The sequence below is a fragment of the Porites lutea genome, chromosome 8, assembly GCF_958299795.1.
Source record: "Porites lutea chromosome 8, jaPorLute2.1, whole genome shotgun sequence".
Taxonomy (NCBI): domain Eukaryota; kingdom Metazoa; phylum Cnidaria; class Anthozoa; order Scleractinia; family Poritidae; genus Porites; species Porites lutea.
This window is the reverse complement of record NC_133208.1, coordinates 25,241,976-25,264,424: the sequence shown is the minus strand read 5'-3', so window position 1 is coordinate 25,264,424 and position 22,449 is coordinate 25,241,976. Positions and strand designations below refer to the sequence as shown.

At 39.5% G+C, this 22,449-nt stretch overlaps 2 protein-coding genes across 3 annotated transcripts in view; both read right to left on the bottom strand.

Moving 5' to 3' along the window:
- Nucleotides 1-18,240, bottom strand: part of LOC140946778 (phosphatidate phosphatase LPIN3-like) — a 24,056-nt gene extending 5,816 nt beyond the window's left edge. Inside the window, exons 1-20 of one of the 2 annotated variants that reach the window (XM_073395888.1) lie at nucleotides 17,763-18,239; nucleotides 15,113-15,289; nucleotides 13,663-14,022; nucleotides 11,980-12,078; nucleotides 11,495-11,583; nucleotides 10,418-10,547; nucleotides 9,777-9,816; nucleotides 9,385-9,458; nucleotides 7,841-7,920; nucleotides 6,711-6,833; nucleotides 5,778-5,845; nucleotides 5,143-5,236; nucleotides 4,445-4,514; nucleotides 4,039-4,080; nucleotides 3,884-3,946; nucleotides 3,110-3,325; nucleotides 1,613-1,675; nucleotides 1,108-1,193; nucleotides 716-776; nucleotides 74-145 (exon numbers count right to left, since the gene is read on the bottom strand). In XM_073395888.1, coding sequence (XP_073251989.1) covers nucleotides 74-145; nucleotides 716-776; nucleotides 1,108-1,193; nucleotides 1,613-1,675; nucleotides 3,110-3,325; nucleotides 3,884-3,946; nucleotides 4,039-4,080; nucleotides 4,445-4,514; nucleotides 5,143-5,236; nucleotides 5,778-5,845; nucleotides 6,711-6,833; nucleotides 7,841-7,920; nucleotides 9,385-9,458; nucleotides 9,777-9,816; nucleotides 10,418-10,547; nucleotides 11,495-11,583; nucleotides 11,980-12,078; nucleotides 13,663-14,022; nucleotides 15,113-15,289; nucleotides 17,763-17,942 — 2,187 coding nt within the window. In that variant the 5' untranslated portion in view covers nucleotides 17,943-18,239. Of the gene's footprint in view, nucleotides 1-73; nucleotides 146-715; nucleotides 777-1,107; nucleotides 1,194-1,612; nucleotides 1,676-3,109; nucleotides 3,326-3,883; nucleotides 3,947-4,038; nucleotides 4,081-4,444; nucleotides 4,515-5,142; nucleotides 5,237-5,777; nucleotides 5,846-6,710; nucleotides 6,834-7,840; nucleotides 7,921-9,384; nucleotides 9,459-9,776; nucleotides 9,817-10,417; nucleotides 10,548-11,494; nucleotides 11,584-11,979; nucleotides 12,079-13,662; nucleotides 14,023-15,112; nucleotides 15,290-17,762 lie in introns of both variants that reach the window. The other variant, XM_073395889.1, reaches the window with a different exon arrangement.
- LOC140945411 (uncharacterized) overlaps nucleotides 1-22,449 on the bottom strand; it is a 249,903-nt gene that overhangs the window by 140,237 nt on the left and 87,217 nt on the right. The gene's annotated exons all lie outside the window — the stretch shown is intronic.

Below are 22,449 nucleotides of genomic sequence, written 5' to 3'. Positions count from 1 at the left end.
CGCGCTCGCGCACTCGCTGTTTGTCGCGCTCTTTCCGGTCTGTGTTGAAAGAAACAGTGAGGCTGGTCCTTACCTGTCCAATAGCTCGGGCTGATAAATAAAGAACCTTGTACCCGTTCTGCTGGATCTTACAAAAGAAATGAGCCTGCAATGCACAAGGAAACGGAGTCAAAAGATCCCACAATGAAACCTTTCAATAACTTTGCTGAAGTCATCGTTTACATTTTTCCTCATTAGCATACGACTTAACTCATAGAAGCCGTATACATGTATACGAACTAACATAATTCAAAAGTTGAAAGAACTGATTACCTTGAGCAATTTGTGCAATTTTCAGCTCTTTGAAAGCAATGTTGAAGGAAATATCAGCCATCGCTGAGAAATTGCTGGGTGACAAAAAAGTCTGAGTTTGAGTCTGTGGATGAAATCCTATGGTGTTACCATTCAAATGAAACGTCTTCAACAGTACTTTCACATGGTACTATTTATTTAGTATGTAGTTCTAACTTTTGAGTCTGTAGATGAAATCCTGTGGTGTGACCATTCAAATGAAACTTCTTCAGCCCTTTCACTTGATATCCAGAGTAACAAAAAACCTGCAAGTTCCCGTTTTGTTTTTGTCTCTCTCGTTTTAAACGTTTCTATGAGTTACAGGGATAATGGAACAATAATAACAACAACAACAACAACAACAACAATGAAATAAAACACGTACTACTCCAGACTGTGCCCAAGCCTGTCCTACTACTGGTAAAATTTGACCCAAAACATCAGACCTGAAAAAAAAATTGTATTGTGAAATATTTATTCCTAGTCCTTAAGTTATTCAAACATAGAACTGCTCTTTCGAAAGAGGGATTTTTGCAATGTCCTAGATTGTTTTAACCCTTTAAGCCCCAATATCCACATACAACTTCTCCAAACTGATCTCTATACATTTCTGTAAAGAATGTGTTGAGAGAATTTGATAAAAGATCAAGGCATTATCTCTTTGGTGATCATTTTATTAATTCTCATAACATAATCTCTTGACAATGTATAGATATCGTTAGGAGAAAATTGATGTTGGTCACCATTGGAACTTAACGGGTTAAAGACATCACTTACTTAGTTATTGTACCATCAATGTCTGAGATAACAATCTTATCATTGTGGTTCCAGAGATAAATGGTCGCCATGCACATTGCGGTACCCTAAAAAAAAAAAAAAAAAATGCGCTGTAGTAAAGGTTAAAATCCGAGACTCGAAATTGATGCTAAATGATATTAGAGTAACTTCAGTTTCATAGAGCTGAAGCAATAGGCCATTTGCACGATGACGTCATTTTACTACTTCGACCAGAATCCTTTTCGTTTTTCCTTTCATTAACAAAAGCCCTAATTTGCACAAGAAAGCAAAGTCCTGAAGGATTCTGGTCGCAGTAGTAAAATGACGTCATCATGCAAATGGCCTATTAAATTCAAAAACACTAAAGGTAATTTAGCAGCGTGAACGATAGAGTGGCCACATAGAAACCAACAATCTGATAGAAAATATATCTTGGCTTTTCCCAGAGGTATTAAAACGCAATTCCAAATTAATAAAAACACAATCAAGTGATGAAGCATTGTACCTGATATTTTGTTGTTACTGAGAAGGTTATGCTATTGGCTCCTTCTTTAAGGTTTAAACTTTTCTGAGAAGGGAAGAAAGACAAAATAATGATAATGTAGGGCGCTAAAGGCACCAAAGCGGCTAAAGGAACTGCCTTTTACAATAAAAAATAAAATAAAATAAAAAATAAAGCTACAATCGCCGGTAACATTTTTGAGACACTGTCCTCAAATGGGGTAACTTCAGAGAACAAAACAATCCACACCCCTCCCCCCATCCACTCTGTTCAAAGTTAGAGTGGTTGCTGTTTCCTGCAACTAGCTTGAACAGTGGTACAACATTGCATGGAGGGGGTGGGGGAGGGAAAGCTTTATTTTCCTCTTTTGAAGTCGGCAAAACGTCAGAAAGGCTGTTTAGAGGAAAATATCTCGACTAATTTTGTCACCGATTGTGGACAAACCAACAGAGGTTGATGAAATTAAGATTTATGGAACACAACAGGAAGAATGCTATAAACGCGGAAGCGTTTAGGAATATACACAAATATCAGATCGACCACTCTGTGTTTCTTCAGAAACCTCAAGTTTGAACGAGGTTGATTCGAAAGGGCGGGGTGAGGGTGGGGAGGGGGGGGGGGGGAGGTTATGGGTGAGGAGGCCGTCTACATCAGGTCTGACCAACCCAACATGACACACGATTGGTGGAAGGTACAAATTATCCCCAACATATCTATGAGCGAACTTGTCCGATACCCGAATCGATGGGGATCTGGGTCACACGTGGTATGGCCCATTTAAAATAAACTCATTCACAAACGTTGATGAAAGCTTTGTTTTATCCGGCAGCATAAGTTCAAACAACCAGGATGGAGGCGCTGTTATCAGTATGTTCCAGAGGAAACGGCAGCAGAAATTGTGGTACAGTTCTCTAAAACTTGGTGTGTGGGAGTTTTAAGCTAATATGCAAAGTTGCTTTAAAGACGATTGGTGCGAATCCAGGGTTAGTTACCAAAAGAACGCATTGGTCTATTAATTACAGCCACCGAGATTTAACCTAGAATAACAGCTAGCTGGCCTAGGAAAACGCCGGCCCAGGTCCGCATTTCTCCAACGATTTCCAGCACCAACTAACCTAGAGCTCTTAACCTACTATTGAGATTTTACATAGAGAACGTCAATCCAAAATGACAGTGCTGAACAGCCCATGAGAAAGTAAATGCAATCGTTAGTTAAAACTCTAACCCAAGGTGAACGCTAATCGGTCTTCTAGCAACTTCGCCCCCAAAGTCTTAGCCCTTCTTAGGGGCTATTTGTATGATATCGGAATGACTTTCGTACCAGAACGAGAATTTCATTCAAAATGAAAACCGGAGTGAACTCATTCCGGAATAACTTGTACGGGAACGGAATGTCGTTTCGGCATCATGTAAACAGATACAGAGGAATAATTATGGAGATGGAATGAGCTCGTTCTAGAATGAAAGTCATTACGGTATCAAGTGAATAGCCCTTCTTACAATTTGATCTGATGATAGCCGAGTGACCTTCCTGTACTTTCCTTTGGGAAAGTCAGATTCATTGCCACTGATGCATTCTGATGTTGTTCTCTCTCTGCTTTCATTTTCATCTTGAATCTTTGACTCTTGAATGCTCAACTGTTTCCTAGCGGTACTGCTATGCACTCTAGGGCGCGGCTTATCCTTTTTGATATCATCGTTCTCTTCGTCAGAACTCTGAAAATAAAAATTGGATGACGGATCCTAAAACAGACACACTGGGCTTAATTTCTACCTAACGTTTTAGCACGAGACTTCTCGTTTCAGATCTTTGGGGATGACTTTTGCGGATTTTTTAAAAAGTGATTATTGTTTGATCCTTCGACTCTCAATTGCAACTCAGTTGGAAATAAATTTACTGTTTGCATGAATTCAGTTTTCATTTTCTGAGAGAACAGATAAAAAGATGTATCTTCCAATATAAATCGATGAAATCGGTAAAAATCAAGATAAATCGATCAACGAAACGAGTGTGTCATCGATTTCTACCGATTAATCAATGCAATCGATATCAATCAATAAGATTTACCGACTTATATCGATTTATCAATCAATACCGATTTTTATCAATTGGCTACGCGGATCATCATCATCGCTATCGTCGTTATCGTCTTTACCATCCGTCATCAATCTCACAGTGGCAGTTATCACTATTTCGTTGTGGAGAATAATTCTATGGGTAGGTAAACAATGTAATTACAATTACACGTACGGTAAGTTGCAAGTGAATCTCACCTTCTCTTCATTTGCCCTCCAAGAAAACCAGTAATACATATTTCTATAGCTCCTTCTCTTTTCCTAGAAAAATGCAGCGTGTGAATTATTTTTTTTGCAATATACTGTACCAAAGTCGTAAAGAGCAAAGGGGGCTTGTTGAAGTTTATACGTACCTTTTTTGGCATATGCTGTTTCACAAGGGTCTGACAAGCTTCCTGTTAATAAGAATCTAAATGTTATTGAAACAACAAACTAACACCTGTACAAACGGTTGATGTTTGAAATTATATTAAGAAAAACAGATTTCACCTAAATCAGGATAACAAGCTAAATAAAAAATATTTTGTTTTTCCGCTCTGCTATCGGGTTTTCTTTGTTTTATTAAGTAGTGCAACGCTGGCATAGTAGTACAAAGAGACGGCAAAAACCTCTTGTAATGTATCACAGCAGGGAGATACACTGGCATATTACATAATTATGCTGTTATATTAGTGTGAACACATATAAGTACCCAGAAGCCTTAAGCTTTATATTATGACAACACTTTTTCCACAACAATATGGAAAATACAACGATTACCGGTTTGAGAGGTCTCTGAAAAACCACATGAGACATCAACATTGGAGCAGCTATCTGCCAGTTATAATACCTGTAAAAAGCAGAAAAAGAACAGATTGAGACAACTTATAAATAATAAGAAATGCAACAACCACTTAAAAGTGTAACAGCTGATTTACAAACGCAAGTAACGGGTAGGAGAAAGAGAGTCTAAAGTTTTATGAAATGAATATGATGCCAAATTAAGTTTGCAGATAAGGGTGGAGAGGTGGTTAAAATTTTATCTCCTTGTTGAATTCGTGGAGTGAATAGAACTTTCCCAATATCAGCATTAGTGAGTACAAACGATAGACACTTTAGGATACACCAGGTAAATTATATAAACATGTACCCTAGTCTCTGATGCAGCAGTTTTTGTGTGTAATGCATGATGAGATTAAAAATGGCTCAGAAGGGACTACAAAGTACCTCTACCCTGGAGAAACAGCTAGGGTCAAGGGAAGAATGATGTTGAAATCACTACATCTGGAAAACCATCTTTGCTGTTTACATGACTAACCCATGAATAATCGCAAACATGCTGCTCTACCCAAACCAATAGGAAGAAATGGCAGTTTAACTTAAGGCCCCTAATGAAACAAGGACGTAAAGTGATAAACAGCTGTGGAGCTGATGGCATGGTCTGGGGTTGTGATACCTTTTTCAACAACAATATATACCTGTCATTTATTCTGATAACAAGCTTTGGGTCTGAGAGCAATGCTGGATTGTTAGACAAGTCATCGTACGTCACCATGGACTTTATAAAACTTTCTGCAAGCACACAAAAACACACATCCTTATGGTAAATAAATTAAAGATGAAGTAGCTGGCGGGATTAGCAAGTAAGTGCAGTTTGTTTTTTCCTGGCAGAGCTTTTGGAAGATTGGGAGCAAGATCCGTTTTGGCTTTGCCACACAAAAAAAACCCATGTGGCCCTCTACTGCCAAAAAAGTACCCTGTGCGTACTAACAATCTTGCCAGTTACACAGACTAGAAAACAGAATACCATACTTGACATAAATGCTAGTACTAATAAAAGCTTAATGACAATAGTTTCTCTAACATAAAAAAACATTTTCCAACGGAATCTCAAGGTTAATGAAACTTTACCATGTGAAAACTCACGTCTGAGCTTGCCTTGTGCAGTTCTGATATAGTATAGTATACACTGTAGTTGGTGTTTGATGGTGAATCCTAAATATAAAACCTTGGGGTTCAAGTACGAGGGGGCTTAAAAACGGGAGGCTTTTTGGTACTGAACATTTGGAAAGAGCGGCTTATTTTAGGTGTTTTATGGAATAGATGAGCTTACCTAAGGGTACTTTGCCATTTTTGAGGTCCCCACATAATGACATGGCAATGTCATGGTATTCCCCAATACTGTCAATAAAATAATAGCAAGTTTGAAAACCAACATTAGACACTAATATATTTAAGGATTTTTTTATGAACCATCTCTTTGTTTAAAGGAGGGGGGGGGGGGGGGTTCTTCTTCAAGTTGCCAAGATTTAAGAATTCAGAGCACTGATCAAAATGTTTACAAGCAACGGAAAATTAATCCAATTCAGTTACGACATTGCAGGTGTTTTCCCAGAATTTTGGCATGTTTCAGTTCTCCAAGAATTGCAGGAGTTTCAGGACCAAACCCTGTTCTATCCAATAAAATGGATAGCCTGTGAATACAGCTGCCTAATCCCTGAGAAGCACTGAGAATATTTCTAGAGAGAAACATAGATCTGTGTTTTTGTCCTTAAAAATTCCACAATGTTTACAGTTAGTAGTACACTCCTCTAGTTATTGTGAATGACAGACAAATGACAAAACATGACCAAGAACAAATTAATAGCATGCAGAAACTACCAAGAAACATTCCCTAGGAATATAATGTAGTGTTGCTTTATAAGCAATCTGCAGGAGTGGGGAGCAATGGGAGGCGGATGTACATTATTTTTATTTTGTAGTTTAGGAAGTAAGTAAGAGGGATGGGAAAGGGACAGATTAAATACATTGTAAGGCTCAGTGGAAATATTGAAAGTAAATAATGTTTGTCATTGATGAGTAATCCTTAATAAGACTTCAAAACTTCAAGACTTTATTATGTCCTGGCACTGCAAATAGCTGTTGCTAGTCTGGGCAGGTCCAGAATGATACGAAAAGAAAATAACTGCAATTAAATTAAGGTAAAAAAAGGAGAAAGCAAGAGAGATTCAATAAATTCAATGGATTCAATAGATTCAATAAATACCTTGAGTCTTTAGATCCTTCCTCAACTGTGGGTGAACAGGGAAGTGACTGACCTAAGCCTGACTCTCTGTCATCTGATCCTGAGCCACTTTGTTGTTGCTGCTGCTGCTGTAGTTTAGAGTCTCTATAATTATGGCAAGGTACATAGAAATTAAAGGGACCCTGTGCAAGGGCAGTCACTAAGGACTACCGATGGGGGATTTACCCTTGCTACTATGAGTATCTGTATGAACTCCGGCTACTTTCATGGAAAAAAGAACCAAAAGAAACCTCCAACTGCAGCAGGATTAGCTCAGTTGGTAGAGTGCTTGACTGCAGAAACGGAGGTCGCGGGTTTGACTCCTGGGACTGGACCAACACTCAGGGTCTTAAAATGACTGAGAAATGAAGGTACTGCCTTTGCCCTGCAAATAGCTAGACGTTCACATGCTCAAATGACTACATAAAGTGAAGTTCCCGTCTCCAGTAATAGACATAAAAACAGTGTCCCCAACAAGTACTTTTGTGCTAAATACATTGACACTCAACTAAAAAAGTGCAAAGTGCAAGTGCAGAACTTCCTAGCTGTTCGATTCCCTGCCCGCTACCGTCAATGCACGTGAAGGGCAACTTACATCAAACCTTTGCCCATTATATCAGGACCAGTTTTAAGGAGTATTGTCACATAACATACATCTCATTCTAAACTGGTGGCAAGATCATACTTTCATCTTCATAATAACTGGCCCTCAAACCCTTGTTTCAAGGTAAAAGTTCTTTTAAATTCTGCAGATGCAATCGAGGCAAAGAAAGCAACATAAACATCAAAGAACCCTGCCACCATGAAATTTTGGAATAAGGTGTTTTATCTGGAAGACTCATTTGTCAAGTTGGTCTCTTTTTGGGTAAAGTCTGTACATCATGTACACCTGTAGAGAAGTGACAAACAAAGCCAGGGATACAATAGTGTGGTCAATGTTGTTTTCTCTACCACAACAACGAGGTGGTCAGATTTTTATAAGCTGAAGATAATCCCTGGATCCTTTACCTCCACTGCAGCATTGATTTACAGTCATAATCACCTTCTCTATATCTAGCATCTCTTGCTAAATCTTACTAAAATACTCAATGAAAAAAAACAAACAAACTTACAAAGCCTGATGAAGATATAGAGCTGCTACTTCATGATCCACAGTTCTCAGGTCATCCAAAAGAATTCCTTGCCCACCAGACTGTAAGAAATTCAAGTGATGATATATTCAAGAAGTGAAAGAATTATGGTAGCATGGGTGACACTTGGTGGGGGGCAGAAAGGGACAGGAAATGGGAGGTATAGAGACAGAAGTAAAACAGAAAAAAAGGGAATAGGAAATGAGTGGAAGAAATGTGTGGGAGATAGTTATAGAGAGCATGTGGAAAAAAGACAGAATTCTTGAAAGTGAAACCAGGAGAACGAAATGAAAAACTTTGGAAATATTCAGGGATCAGACGATAACCAGGAAAGGTGGGTGGGGACCACAAGAGAGAAGGGCAATGCACCTATCAATGTAAACCCCGTGGGGGGGGGGGGGGGGGAGTGCAGGCAAGGGGTGGGGATTTGACAAATTTTAAAATTTTTTGATCTAACTCCCCAGGGTGGGAAACGAAAGGTCAATCAAAAGTGTCAAAAAAGCCCCCACCTCAGGGGAAAAAACTAACAAACAATACTATAACACTATATAAAACGAATTAAAAGAATATTTCAAATGTATGTTCTTACTTCTTTTATTTAAGGTTAACGTAAGCTCCATTAAATTACTCGCTGTAATTAAGTATTTTCTCTTTCCCTTAGCATCTCTTATTTTGAACAACAAAATCACTCCAGGAAGATTGACTGTGCTATTATAATATTAATGAAACGTAAAATGCTTTATAACATCTGCTCAACATGTCGGATCAGTGACCCTTAAAAAATCCTCTGACCTTCATAGTCGAATTCCATTTCAATCGAGTTTTACAATCATATGGGAACTTGAAGATAAAAACTTTCTCAAAATAGACATTATCTGTTTAGATGACAGTTTAAAGTATCGGATTATGGCGATTAAAACAAATGAAAAGTTCATACCTTTCTGCAACAGCGTAACTTTCAGAAAGCCTCGAGGGACTGACTTAATAAGCGATTCTGAATTGATACCAGGCTTCTGTCGGTCAAAGTCAAATGTCCCGACCCTGGGGCTCCGGGGTCGCTTCGCACGATCAAAAGACCGACAGGGGGGATAGTCTCAGGCATCAAATCCCCGCCCCTTGCCTGCATTCCCCCCCCCCCCCCCAACAGGATTTACATTGATAGGTGCATAAAACAAACAAAACTGGGGAAAGCAATGGGAAAGAGGTGAACTGATGTTGTGGAGAGGAAATGAGAGCTGGGAAAAGGGAGTGGCAAATGGGACAGAAGTTGGCATTGAGTCCAGGAGAAGATTGAGGGTATAATCAGCTTTAAATCCTACATGCCCAAAATCTAAATAAAAAAACCCACATGCATTTGGTGAACTTTGTAAAAAGGAGTACAACACCATATGAAAGCATACTGTTAAAGAGGTTACATTTGAATAGTCAGAGCAGATGAGCAAACATTAAAAGGTTAAAAAAGTTCAACATTACATTTTAGATGGTGAACATGTGGAATTACCTAAAGTAAGTATTCAGCAATTTACCTTATGATGTGATTTGAAAGAGGCTTCTCTCCTCTTAGATTTATGAACATGTTTAATGTCTTCTTTTATCATGTCTGTGAAGTCAACAAAAAGAAACAGGTAATGATTGTAAAGACAGTTAAGAATCAATTGAAAAACTATTAAAAGATAATTTCAAATTACCACTCCTACCAAGTAGAAACTTTCTTCATGAAAATAAGAGGGCATGTTGCCTTTTTGTTGCTAGACGCAGTAAAGTGCGTGCCCAATAATGTAATAAATGAAATTAATGTAACAGGATGTACGTGAATGATCACACTATTGTTCCTTGGTATTTGATGCTTGTAGCCAGTCTAGGGTACTTTTCTCACTTTTAAAATAGCAGAAAAGATGTGTACTCATTGAATCCATACCTGCAGACATGCGCTCTGGCAAGAAACTTCCTTCTGGACCCTGAAAATTATTAAATAATCTTTAGTTTAAAACTGTTGTTGTTGATTACCAAAACATACCTAACACCATAGAAAATCCTACCACCGAAAATAATATGGACAACGCTGTAAGTACTGAAGACATTTGGGTATGTCCTTTGTACTCAATAGCTGTCTAACAAAGTAACTGTTTCTTTCAAAAAAATCCCTGAGAGGGCAAAACTGTAAAAGTTACAGCATGACATCAAAGGGACATGTACACTTCAAGTAATGCAAGTAATAAGAGGCCCTCTGTGAGATCAGATAAATTCTTCTGTCATTCCACTAAAAACCACTCATTAGGGAGTCTACAAAACCATGAGAATATTATTTTGAAAACAAAACTGAAACTTAAAGCAAACCTGCATTTGTTGAGACAAGATTGAGAGTTTAACGTGTTTGACAAGTGAGTAAATTGGGCCCAGAAATGGTCTAACTAATGCAGTGATCATAAACTTAAATCAGAAGTACTACCAAGATCTGTGTAGTGTTGCATCATCAGTATGGAATTTCATTCCTCAGACATCATTTCACAGCGAAAACAATAGTGGTTTTCTTAGGCTAATGCAGTGGTCATGACTTACCTGTGGAAGTTTACCCCAGGCCCATCTAATCTCACTCTCCCTTGTAAAGCTCTCCTGACACTGCTTCAACTCTACTTCAGAGTCACTCAGGTAACGCTGAGGATCTGGAGGATGGTGGACCTGTGCATCACTGAAAGAGTCAAAGAAGACAAAACACAGTAAGAGATCACTGTGAATTGAATGTTTTGTGGCTTCACTATTCATTTCAGAACCAAATATTCTAAATCTAAAGCAGATTTGGTTGATAACATTTTATCCAGAGACTCTAAACGTAAAGGGGTACATCAGAGATACCATGTCTAGCTCAACAAACATGACAAGTGCTGCTCTGTAGCTTTCATATGAACACTCAGACTTTACTGTAAATCCTCTATTAAGCCCCTCCGGGGGTGGGGGGGGGAGGAGTATTTATTTTAAGCACATTTGAAGGGGGCGGCTTAATATAGATGGGGGGCTTATTTGAGAGGAGGGGGGCCTATTTAATTTAGCAAAGACAATGGTATCACTTCTCCATAAAGAACTATAATGCAAAGTGAAACAACTCAAATGCAAGAAGTTGGAGGTCATGCAGCCAAGGATCAATAACAAATCCTAACTTCCAGTTGGTGAATAAACCATCCTGGATCAGTCCACATGAAGTTTTACAGTCGTGATTAATAATACATTCGATCATTTATTAGTGAAGAATAATTAGGGGAGGAGAGGGGGGTTTAATGGAGAGGAGGGGTTATTAACTTTGCTCCTCTGAAAAGTGGGGACTCATTAGATGGAGGGGGCTTATTTGAGAGGGGGGCTAAAAAGAGGATTTATGGTACATATTGCATGGTGTTTTAGAGATATCCAGAATAATCAATGTCAAGGTAATTGCTATCAGTCGAGCCAAAGGCCGCGGCTGATAACACTTTCCGAGATATCTTAGTGCAACAGGCACTGCTGAAGGACAGCCCTGTAGGTGATAAAATGCAATATTGGACAAGCTTTCCCAATCATTCTAAGATCTCTGACTGGATGCAATCGCAGTTAAGGCAATCCTGACAATACCCTGTATATAAAGGAATCTTATGGGGATCCTCTTACCTGTGATTTGGTGGTGTACCAATGGGTGAATCAAGATCTGACAATGGATAAAACTCTCTGCTAAAACCACTAGAACTTGAGTCTCTCCACTAAAATAATTACAGAGCCATATCACCATACATGTACAATGTGGATGTTCAACAGGGCTTGAAAAAAAACCTTCATTATTTTCCAGCTTGTCCTTTGGGCAAGAAGTCTGAAGCTCTCACATTTTCCTTGCCCGGGGCCACTTCTTGCTTGTCTAAGTTATTGATTTTGTTAGACAAAGAAATCTTCTTGTCCTAGCCTTTTTTTTGAACCCTGGTTCAATCACAACAATAAATGTGCTATAGCAAGATTACATGATTTCAGATACAGCTCAAATATGTAAACAATAAAAAATAATGGAATTACAATTATTGTCTGATGGGATAGTCTAATGTAGCAAGGAAACTGAGTTCAATCTTTTACTACCTACTGTTACAGTAGTAACATTATTTTCATACCAAAGTTTCACTATCAGACAGGCAGTCCTGTGGATCAACTTGTCGTCGCACTGGGATTGGGATACTATCTGACTTGGATGAAGGTCCATCAAGTGTTGCCTGAAATCAATAAAAAATGGATGCAACAATCTCTGTCACTCAAAACTGATAATATTTTCCTCATGTTATCTATGTTACTATATGAATAAATAACAATTATTCACCGAAGTGGAGGTGGCTAGTCCTGGATATTTACCGAACTGCGAAGCAGTGAGGTAAATATCCACGACTAGCCACCGACACTGAGGTGAATAATTGTTTTAGTATATACTAAAACAGTGAGATAATTGAGCACAAAAACGACGATTTTTAACTCAAATACTGTTGCCAACGATTACAATTTTGGCGCCTAATGACCGGGCGGCCGCGGCCGTCGCTTTTTCTTGCCGGCAACTAAAACTTTTGAAGGCATTTGTTTAGCTCTTGCGGGGAAATTTCTTCAAAAGGAGTTGTGAATTCTTTTTGTATTTAAAATCATTCTATAAAAAAAAGATTATTAAATTTAGTCTTAAGCTTATTTATGAACAACTCAACTAAATAAAGTAAGCAAGACTTAAGCTTAATTTGCATTTGTAAACAAAAAACTTTTTCACCGGTTTTATCGATAAATTCGTGTCAAAAAGACAAAGCTTTACCTGTTAAAACTTCCAATCCGAACTTCGTCACCTTCTTCGTGTATTTCGGAAACAGCTTGCTTGATTAGTTGTGAAATTTCTTTGTTTGTTTACGGCAGCAAACCGGAAAGACATTTTGCTTGCAACTTACACGAGTTTGGAGTCGCTCGCTCCGAGGAACTGGAGGTGAATCAGTGAATAGTGCAGGATATTCACTGATTGAGTAGCCAATCAGAGCGCGCGAAAAACACTATCCACTGTTTTAGTATATACTAAATATATATATACCGGTACATCAGGGAAAAACAAATTTTTTGACCGCAAATAAACATATTAAAAACTTGTTTGTTGCCTTTCTAATGGCATCATACTTAAAGACGAGAGAGAATTTGATCACCCCCCAAAATGCACAGAACAAAATTCTGAGCTCCAGCTGAGAATCAAATTCACAACCCTCCAAGTTCTAATGAGCTACTGGAACTCTATGCAAAGCAGGGTTGAATCCACTCATGTCTCTTTTCGGCCATATTTCTTAGTTTTTGTCATGTCCTAAAACACATGTACAATACAGCAGCCATTCTAAACGGAATTCTTATAAAGAGATTTTCCCATTATTGTAACTGCTGAACTAACAGGTGGATCATTCTGATTACTTGCAATGATCGTTTAAATAAAATAAATAAATAAATAAATAAATAATGATTTGGAGGAAGCACATCCACAAAGTGGTTCTTCATCTACCTGATTCCTGGTCGAATTGGGATTTGGAAATGTTGCTTTTTCAGGAGAGGGGAAAACCAGAGTACCCGGAGAAAAACCTCCCGGAGCAAAGGAGAGAACCAACAACAAATTCAACCCACATATGGCGTTGACGCGGGGATTTGAACCTGGGCCACATTAGTGGGAGGCGACACTCTCACCACTGCACCATCCCTTGCTCCCCAGAGCATGAAAAATCAGAAATCTCAGCCAATTCCCAACAGTAATGACAGGCCCCCTCAGGTCTATTAAGGAATCCACCTGATCTTACCTCTGCAGTGGTTTCAGGTTCTGACAAAACTTCCCCAAAAGAAATCTTTCTGTTGTCGGAAAAATCACCAGTTGGCTCTTTAACTGATAACAACAGTGACTCCTCAAGTTCTCCTGTTTCTGGATCACTGTGATTGTCATCCTTGGATTTTTCATTTTCTGTTTTAATGGCCTGATCAACAGTTCTTTCATCTGTTCCACTGTCATTTCCTGCAGTTTCTTGTGACAACGCACTCTCTTTTTCTTGATCAGCATTTTGTTCTTTTCCTGAGATGGATGTTGTACAAGATTCCTTTTCTGCATTTTCTTGTATTGTAGTGTGGCTATTTTCCGTGCTGACAGTTGAGTTACTTCCACTCACCTAAGCAGAAAACACATTGATGTCATTCAACATCAGTACACTTACCAGTGAATCTTAGGGCTGTTACTAAGAGGTGGGCATCGAGGATCTTGGCTACTATGAGTATGACCCCTCAGCGACTCTTACCGGAGGCACGAGGAAAAAGAACCAGAAAATCGTCAAAGCTGTTCAATCCCCCATCTAGCTAACTGCATACACACCGGGGGATACTTGACCAATATTTGGGTATAGGTGAACCACTGGGGGTTTGTACCCCTGTCACTGTTTAGGACAATTTCCTAAAAATTTCCCATTTAGGACAACACCTTTATTTTAATACCCTGTTTAGGGCAAAGGAGAAAATGCACACCATCTTGTTTTAAAGCCATTTATTGGCAATTCCAGTAGAGCAAATTCATGTTACATGCCTAGGCTTTTGTAAACTTGGAGAACAAACAAAATTTACCTTGCAGATCAAATCAATAGACCAGGCAATACCCTTCAGATAGACTCACACAAAATGTATTATACACCCTGTTTGGGACAGAGAGGTTAAAAACCATACCCTGTCCAGCAGCACACCCCCGTCTAGGCCATATAAGGGATTACCCCTGACAAATTAAGGGATTACCCGTGACAATTTACCCATGGCCTGCAGCACCTTGAAATCTCAATAGAAAGCTTTAGATTCTGAGACAAGGACGACTACAAGGACAAGATTTTCTCAATACCAAATATTGCTCACACTTGAACCAGCGTCATTTTGGCCGGAAAATGTAGTAGTCGTCATCACTCTACGACAAGTTTGAGCAAGAATGTTGTGGTGGTGGAAACAAGTTATCAAAAGTAAGCAATTTTATCGTTTGCTATCGGGAGAGGGCTTAACCTCTTTCAGTACAAATTAACCGTACTAAATTTTTTGGTGAAAAAAAGTAAAATGAAGCTTTTTGGGGTGTCTTTTTTTTTGAGAAACACGTGCAAAAACTTTTAAGTTAAATGTCCTACTCGTACTTGTTCTAAAGCTCTCTAGTAACAGCGCTGAATCTATACTGTCCGTTGGATGACATCACACACCTATAAAACTATAACTCTAAAGCACGTCAAAGCTTACCTCACATGAGGCTCTGTGGTCTTTTTTGGCATCTTTGAGAGTCTCAGCAGAGGGCAGAGGAGACGTGCTTAGACTGTCTGATATATCGTTTTCAATTTCTTCAACAAAGAAAGCTTCACCAGCCTCACCAAGTTTCATCTGAAGCTCAACTGGCTCGCCATTGATCTCTATATCAACCTGTCACAAAAAAAGAACAAACAAAATTATTATTTGTTCATAAAGGATCATTCACAGGGCTCAGAAAAAGGTCTGTCCGGTAGTTTGGGACAAGTTCACTTGCCCAATAAGCAAGGGTCTAGGCAAGTCATCAGTGTGCTTTGATCTTATCAGCTATACGCAGCTTTATGTTGCATATTCCAAACTCTGCAGAGGAAAATTGTTCAACAGAAAAAGAAAACCACAAAACCATCTTAAAAGCAACATTAAATCAATTAATTTGCAGATTACCAAAATATAATATGGAGAAACAGTGTTTGGATTTCAATTATTATAAGAGAATGAATGGGATTAGAAAAGTAGCTCACCCTCTGCTTAATTCTTATTGTGATGATTGTAAGAGGAGGATGAAATATACACCCAGATTATTCATTGCCATTTACAGGCTGGTATAGCCTTGTTTATAAATATTTATAAGAGTATAACAATAATTATTATTTATTCAAAATATTTCTCCATTCCTGACTGGCTAAAACCCCACAGCATAATTCATCAAAACCAGCTACTGTCAACAAAATTTGGAAGAATTTTGGGATAGGTGAAAAATGATATCAGTCAGGCAGGATAATTCTCAGAAAACTGACCAGTTAACAGAGAAGACCTGGGAAGACCTGAGGTTGAGTTGTTTTGGTAGTGAGTACAAAATGGCAGAACATTTCACTCGTTTTATGATAGCCTGCGTAGCAAGTGTTTCCAATCGAGTTATTGCATGAAAGTTAGAGCAGGAGCCAAAAAAAAGGTGGTAGGGAGAGGGGAAGGGAAGAAGAGGATCCTTCTTTCCCCTCCTCCTTCCCCTCCCCCTGTAATTCTTTTTTTTTTGCTCTTGTCCCAACTTTCTTGATGAAGTTGCGCAGAAACGCTTGCTACACAGGCTAGTTTTATGAGGAAGAAGTAAGCAAACCATTGGCTAAAAGCATAGCAAGAACAGCAAGAAGACAACTCGATGGATGACATTTGCTATTACGAGAATATTTGCAATACTGAACAACAATTGTATCTCCTAAACATGCTGATTAACAGTCAATTAAAAATGAACTTAACATCCATGGAGGTAAGCTAAGCATGTATAAGCTTGTTTTTAAACTAGGAATTATTTTGAATGAATAACAAAACAAGTATTGAATTCGGCTTTTGCATCATCTGAGGAATTTTTGAGATCTTGGAGGGAGTTATCTGCCAAGACCGATTACTCCTCGATCTCCATAATTCTTCAGAAGATACTCAGCCTCATCCAATAATTATATAAGCTTCCCTAAAAAGTAAATCAGGTAGATTTAATTCATGATTAAACAAAATAAACATGTCCTCAATTAGGAAGCTGGCAAAGGTCACAGTGACTGCAAACGTCATGGCCTTGTATATATTATATTTCCTTCTACTATGACGTTACCCAAAGTATTATTTGGCATTCATAAAACCACAAGGACAAAGCAAGTTTACTTTCTGCTGTATTGTTAAATTTCATGGACAACTGACCTCCAAAGCATTCCAACGATTATTCATTGAAGACAATGACTTCTTGGGGGTGTGTACTCGGTGGTGTCATTTCAATAACCAATAGATTTAAAGGATTTAGAGCTGAGCAAACACAAAGGGAAAACGTCCATGGCAAATAAGGAGGATTAGGGAAAAATTGTGAAAATAAAATAAAGTCATACAATTCAGCCGACGAACATCTACATTCGCTGTATTGCTTAATAACAAAAACAAAATGTTGGGTTTTCTGAGACGCTTTACAGCCAACATTCTAAAATATTACTTACAGAATGTTTACCACTGCTTTATATTTTAATTATTTACTTCTATTTTTCCGCTTTTATAATACGTTACGAAATGAAAATACGTTGCACAATAAAATTTCCAATGACCGTAAGTTTATAATGCCAAATAAGCGTGAGTGAAGGATTGAGTGAATGATTGACGACGAGAGATAGGCTACATGTAATGATTCATTCATTGTCAATAGCGTACAACGTACTTCGCGTTCTCCATGCACTTAAATTTGATCCCAAATCTTACATTCTTATAGTTGAAACCGTGAAATCAAAAGTCCTTCGATTTTCTGACGATAATCAACAAACTCTTTCGCAGATAGCTGATACTGAGGAAAACGACAAATTGAGTCGATGACGCGATTAACAGTCCAAAAAGCTGTATCTTTAACCCTTGGGATACTTGGGTTTTGAGCAAAAACAATTAAGAAATCTTTTAAGAGGGCATAGGCTAGTAAAGAGTATCAGAAGAGAGAAATTTGTGACCTTGCTAATGCTAAAAAACTCGAACAGTTAGCAGGAGGATTGTCTTGTTTTCTCACCAATATTTACGTTTACTGAACTGCGTATCGATCTTGAGATCGATCGAGTAATTCCAATATATTTTCCTGAATGATGTAAACAGAAGGATTTGAATATGAAAGGTAAATAAAACAACTCACGATTTTCTCTCGACTACGGAGAACGCCAAGTTTTCCAAATCTAACGTGGAACGGAGAACCAATGAACGAACCATCCTCACGCCGAACGACCACAACATCGATGGCGCCGGTGAGAGTAGCGGAGTTTATCTCGCTGTAAAAACCACGAACGTTCGACACCAACCGGCCAAAATAGTTCATTGTCCAATGCCGCTTCTATGTCTTCCAAGTTGAGCCCATTTTCTAAGTTACGGTTCCATTCAAAAAGGAGAATGACAACACTTACAGTCCATCAAAAATCTCTCTCACTTTCAGTTCGCACAGGTTCTTATACCATTGGAGAGAAAACTGGGTCGAGGAAGGAAGTCCTTTGGTCCTCTCCCGGGTACGGTGAGGGAGAGCGGAAATCTCTTCCCTCGTGCCTCGTAAGCAAAAAATTGTCCTCCTTTTATTTTACCTCCACTGTTTCAATTGCGTTTTTGCAGCATTTCGTGAACCACTGACTAACTTATGGACCAAAACGTACGATAAAGGCATGTATGTTTTGTGTATGCCTGGTGTATGCCCAAATAACCTGAGTAAACACGTGATAAGTCGGGCGAGGGTCGGAAGACTTTGCACTACAATAGACCGCAATTAACATCACGTGCATATATTTTAAAAAGTGGCAAGCTAAAGACCTGTTTCATCAGACACTTTGTACCAACATCTGAATATCTCAAAGTCACTTATATTCTTACGGGCGCCCGTCATGGCCGATATCCTTTTATGGCCCCACGAGTTTACGATCCTGCCCGGCCCGTAAGTCTCGTACAAGAACCATCCACTCAAAATATTGGTCTAATCAGGTTTATAATGATCTCGGTTCGGAGTCCATTTCCCCGTCCTGCCAGTCTGACGTGGTGATAGTTAGGTCAATTATACAAAAAAAAAACTTCCTAATCGTTCTTTCGGAGCATGTCGATAAAATTTGTAAAAAGGTTTCCCCAAGTATACGATTGCCAAGAAAATAACGGGCCTATCAATCGATCAACAAAAACAGTTCCCGTAATCATTTAGCCTGTGAAAACAGCCGACTACTGGTTTCCTCGCAAAATGTAGCTTGCGTAGCATGCTGGCGTTTAGAATAAGGAATGCTTGTCCTGACTGTGTAACCATCTACATCTGGTTCCTAGTGGTCGTGGCGGTTGAGTAATTTGCTAGCACTTAGCCTGCGTGCAGACGTCTCCTATTTCCTTTGTTGCACGCGGAAAAGGGACTTTTCCGCCCTTCTTCCTTTTCTGCGCTCATTCGCCAGCCGCCATTTCGCCGAGAGAGCGTAGCCTGCGTTGCAGCCGGCCCACGCACTAGTCTAAACCATTTGCATAGTCCACGTTCTATATAGAAGGTTTAGAGCGTATGCGACGCAGGGTAAGAGAGCGGTGTCGTCGCGATAATCAGCGATTAGTCTTAATTGTCAGCCTTATCGGGGGGGGGGGGGGGGGGGGCGAAGTACAAAAACAAACATTCGCGCCAGGGAAAATTAAATGAAAAAAATTTCATTCACGCCAATTAATCCTCAAAAATTTTCATGCTATGGCCTAAAAAAAATTCATACAAGGAATTTGATAACGAAAAAAATTCGTGCGGCTCGAAAATCCCCCTCCCCCTATAACTTTTCTAATGGTCCGTCCCTAATCAGCCCCCACAGGCTAATTAGGTAGCCTGCGGTAGGCGTTTGAAAGGGAAAGGGAGTTTTAAATGCGAGAGAAGCCACGCAGGCTACTAATTAAGGGGAGGAGACGACCGACATTTCAGACTATAGCTAATCAGCGATCAGCCCTGACGACTCAGATCGTAAAGGGTCCTAAAATTACAGAAGGGGATAGGCTGCGTAGCATGCGCATGAGAAATAAACGGACCTTTCCTCCCCCCACCCCCTGGGGAGGGCTCCCATATCACCGGTGAACGGGGTAGTTGGGATACCTTTCGTCACGCTTAGGGGTAGAAATTGCAGATTTCGTTCTCACTTAGGGTGTTCAGTGCTAGGCTCAGCCTTCAGCCTTGAGTGTCTCGATGCGCCTGTGGTACTTCTCACTATATACCTAGTTCAGGACGGTTCGACAGGATTTTTGTACATAAAGGCATCGCGTACTGTTGAGCGTAAAGAAATATCTTTATTTAAAAATGGAAAGCCTTCATACCGAAGGAAACGCCGTAATACTGTCGATCATTTGGTAGTCTCCGTTATTTACTAAGGCAGAAAGTAAACAAGCACACTCAAAATTTGTTGTGGGCACTGCTACAGAAAGCTGGAAAGAAAAAGAAAGGGCCAGAAGGACGATAATAATGCAATATATAATTGCAACTTTTGATGAGACCAAAAGTTGTATAATTATGCTGTCTATTTATGGCGTTAAGCACTTAATTAATTATACCAAATCAATTTATTTATTACTTAATCAGCTTCTGTCATATCCATGCTAAGACATTCTACTCGTACGCGTACTGCGCTAAACTCAGATTGATGCATCGATGTCTTTCTTTAGTTGTCTTAGTTCATGTCTTTGCTTTACTTGGAGTATAAAAACTACAAAAGGGCAGAGACGCAAATAGAGAAAATTGACGTCGAATCATTATTTTAGCTATGGTTTTTTTCTGAATTAATATCTTGCTCACGGATAAAGGCAATGAACATTTTCAATTGGCTTTTTGGAGAACGCTTGCAGCCACCAAAGCCAAAAACAGAGGGACTGGATCTTCGTACGCTGGCAGCAATAGTGATGGTCATCCTCATCGTTGCTCTCCTCTCGGCGTTGATTTTTCTTCTATACTCTTTTACAGCAAAGACGCAGTCTTCCGGTGGTCAGAATGACACACAGCAAGAGCCTCTTATGTTTGGAGATCTCAAACAAAGGCCACTTAAACGCTGGAAAGTAAAAAAGGCAGGCAAGAAAAAGAAAAAGAAGGCACAAATGTTGGAAGAAGCGAACCGAAAGTGGCACGAAATGTATGGCTCGGATAATTCTGATTACGAGGAGAAAAAAGATTTGCGAACAGTGCCTTTTGGAAGTATGGAGATGATAGCAGCCAAAAGAGTCAGTTTTAGAGACACTATAAAAGATGTATACCTTATCGAAAACAAGGAAGAAATGAAGCGACTTGAACGACTCGGGAAGTCAGGCTATGACGTCACTATTAGAAGACACCATCCATCTGTGTGTGACATCTCGCGCGAGCACGCGCTTAATGATACATACGGCGAATATTTCGACGCGAACACGCGCGACCACGAGACTAAGTGTACATACAGCGAAGATTTGAACAAAGAACATACTTCACCGACGCAACTTTTGGACCCTTGTTTTAATCGTCATGTAAACTCCGTAGAGCATGAACATGTTTTACCAAAGATGTTAGAGAGTTGCCCCCAAACGTCGGATTTTAAAGAGGAAGGTTATCTGACGGTCGACAAGGAGGGCTCGCTAAATCGCACTTTGGACGAGAAAGAGAAAGTATGAAACATAGGAAGATTGAACAAAACGCCCTTTCAAATAACTGGAAAATACTCATATATATATATATATGCGTCCGCAAACGCCTCACAACCATATAACCAAAAAATTGAAACCGCTGCTCACGGCGAGTCCTCAATCAGGCGAAAGTGGTTTTCTTAGACTGTATATTGCCTAAGTTGACAACGTGTGCGCGCGCGCAATAGTGGTTAAAGGAAAGGTCTAGCTGGAGTGAGGGTGAAAACGGCGTGCAAGACTTTTTAGAGACGCGAAGGTTTTCCCGCGGCAAGAAGGCGCGCCACATATGTCCTGGCCCATGTGCTTCACGCGAAAGTATCACGCCGGTGCTTCGGGCCTTGCAAAACCGTTTTTGAGAAAAATAAACAAAAACCGACTGTTTTGCAGTCTAGTGGTTCTTCTTCGATTTTGCATGTTAAGACTTATATTTATTTGTTGTATATGATAACAGCATACGGTACAGTATCGTTTCGTTTTATCACTTTTAGTTGTAATCATCGTGTCGTTGTATTAAAAATCCAAACAATGAAATTCCTGTACATAACTATAACTAGTCTTTGGTCAGTTAAGTAGGGAGGTGGAAGGGGAATTGAAGCGTGAGAGAGAGTGCGAGGGGTCGCGCAAGGTGGGGGAAGAGCCCCTCACGCTCTTGCGCGCCCTAATTTCCCGTTCCCCTTTCCCTTTATATCCCTTTCAAGATGAGGATGCTAACGTAAGAGGGATGTTGGGGGTGGGATGGGGGTAATCTCGTACCCAGATCTCCCACGGCCAAGGGAAAGTGTAAAACAGAGTGAGATCTGTGTACGAGATTAGGATGGGGGCTCATGCTATCAAATCCCTGAAACACATTAATTTCTTGAATTTGATGTAAATGTATTCAAAGTAATGTTATTCATTTAAAGATTTTTCACTCTGAGCGAATATTAAGAGGCCCTAGCCAAAATTCACTGCTCATTATGCGGTCGTGAATTTGATACAGGTTGCGGAAAACTTTTTCAAATAATCGATTCATCAGTGCAATATTTGGGGGTAAACTTGACCTGCTATGACTGTAAACGTTCTCTTGTAACTGTGTTCTGCCGCAATCAACAAGTTTCAGTATAAACGTATACCAAGCTGTTGAATATTGCTTTTCGCTTACTCTGACGGATTGGCTATAGCTGTTAAAGTCCGAAGGAGCTTGAAGGTATTAAACC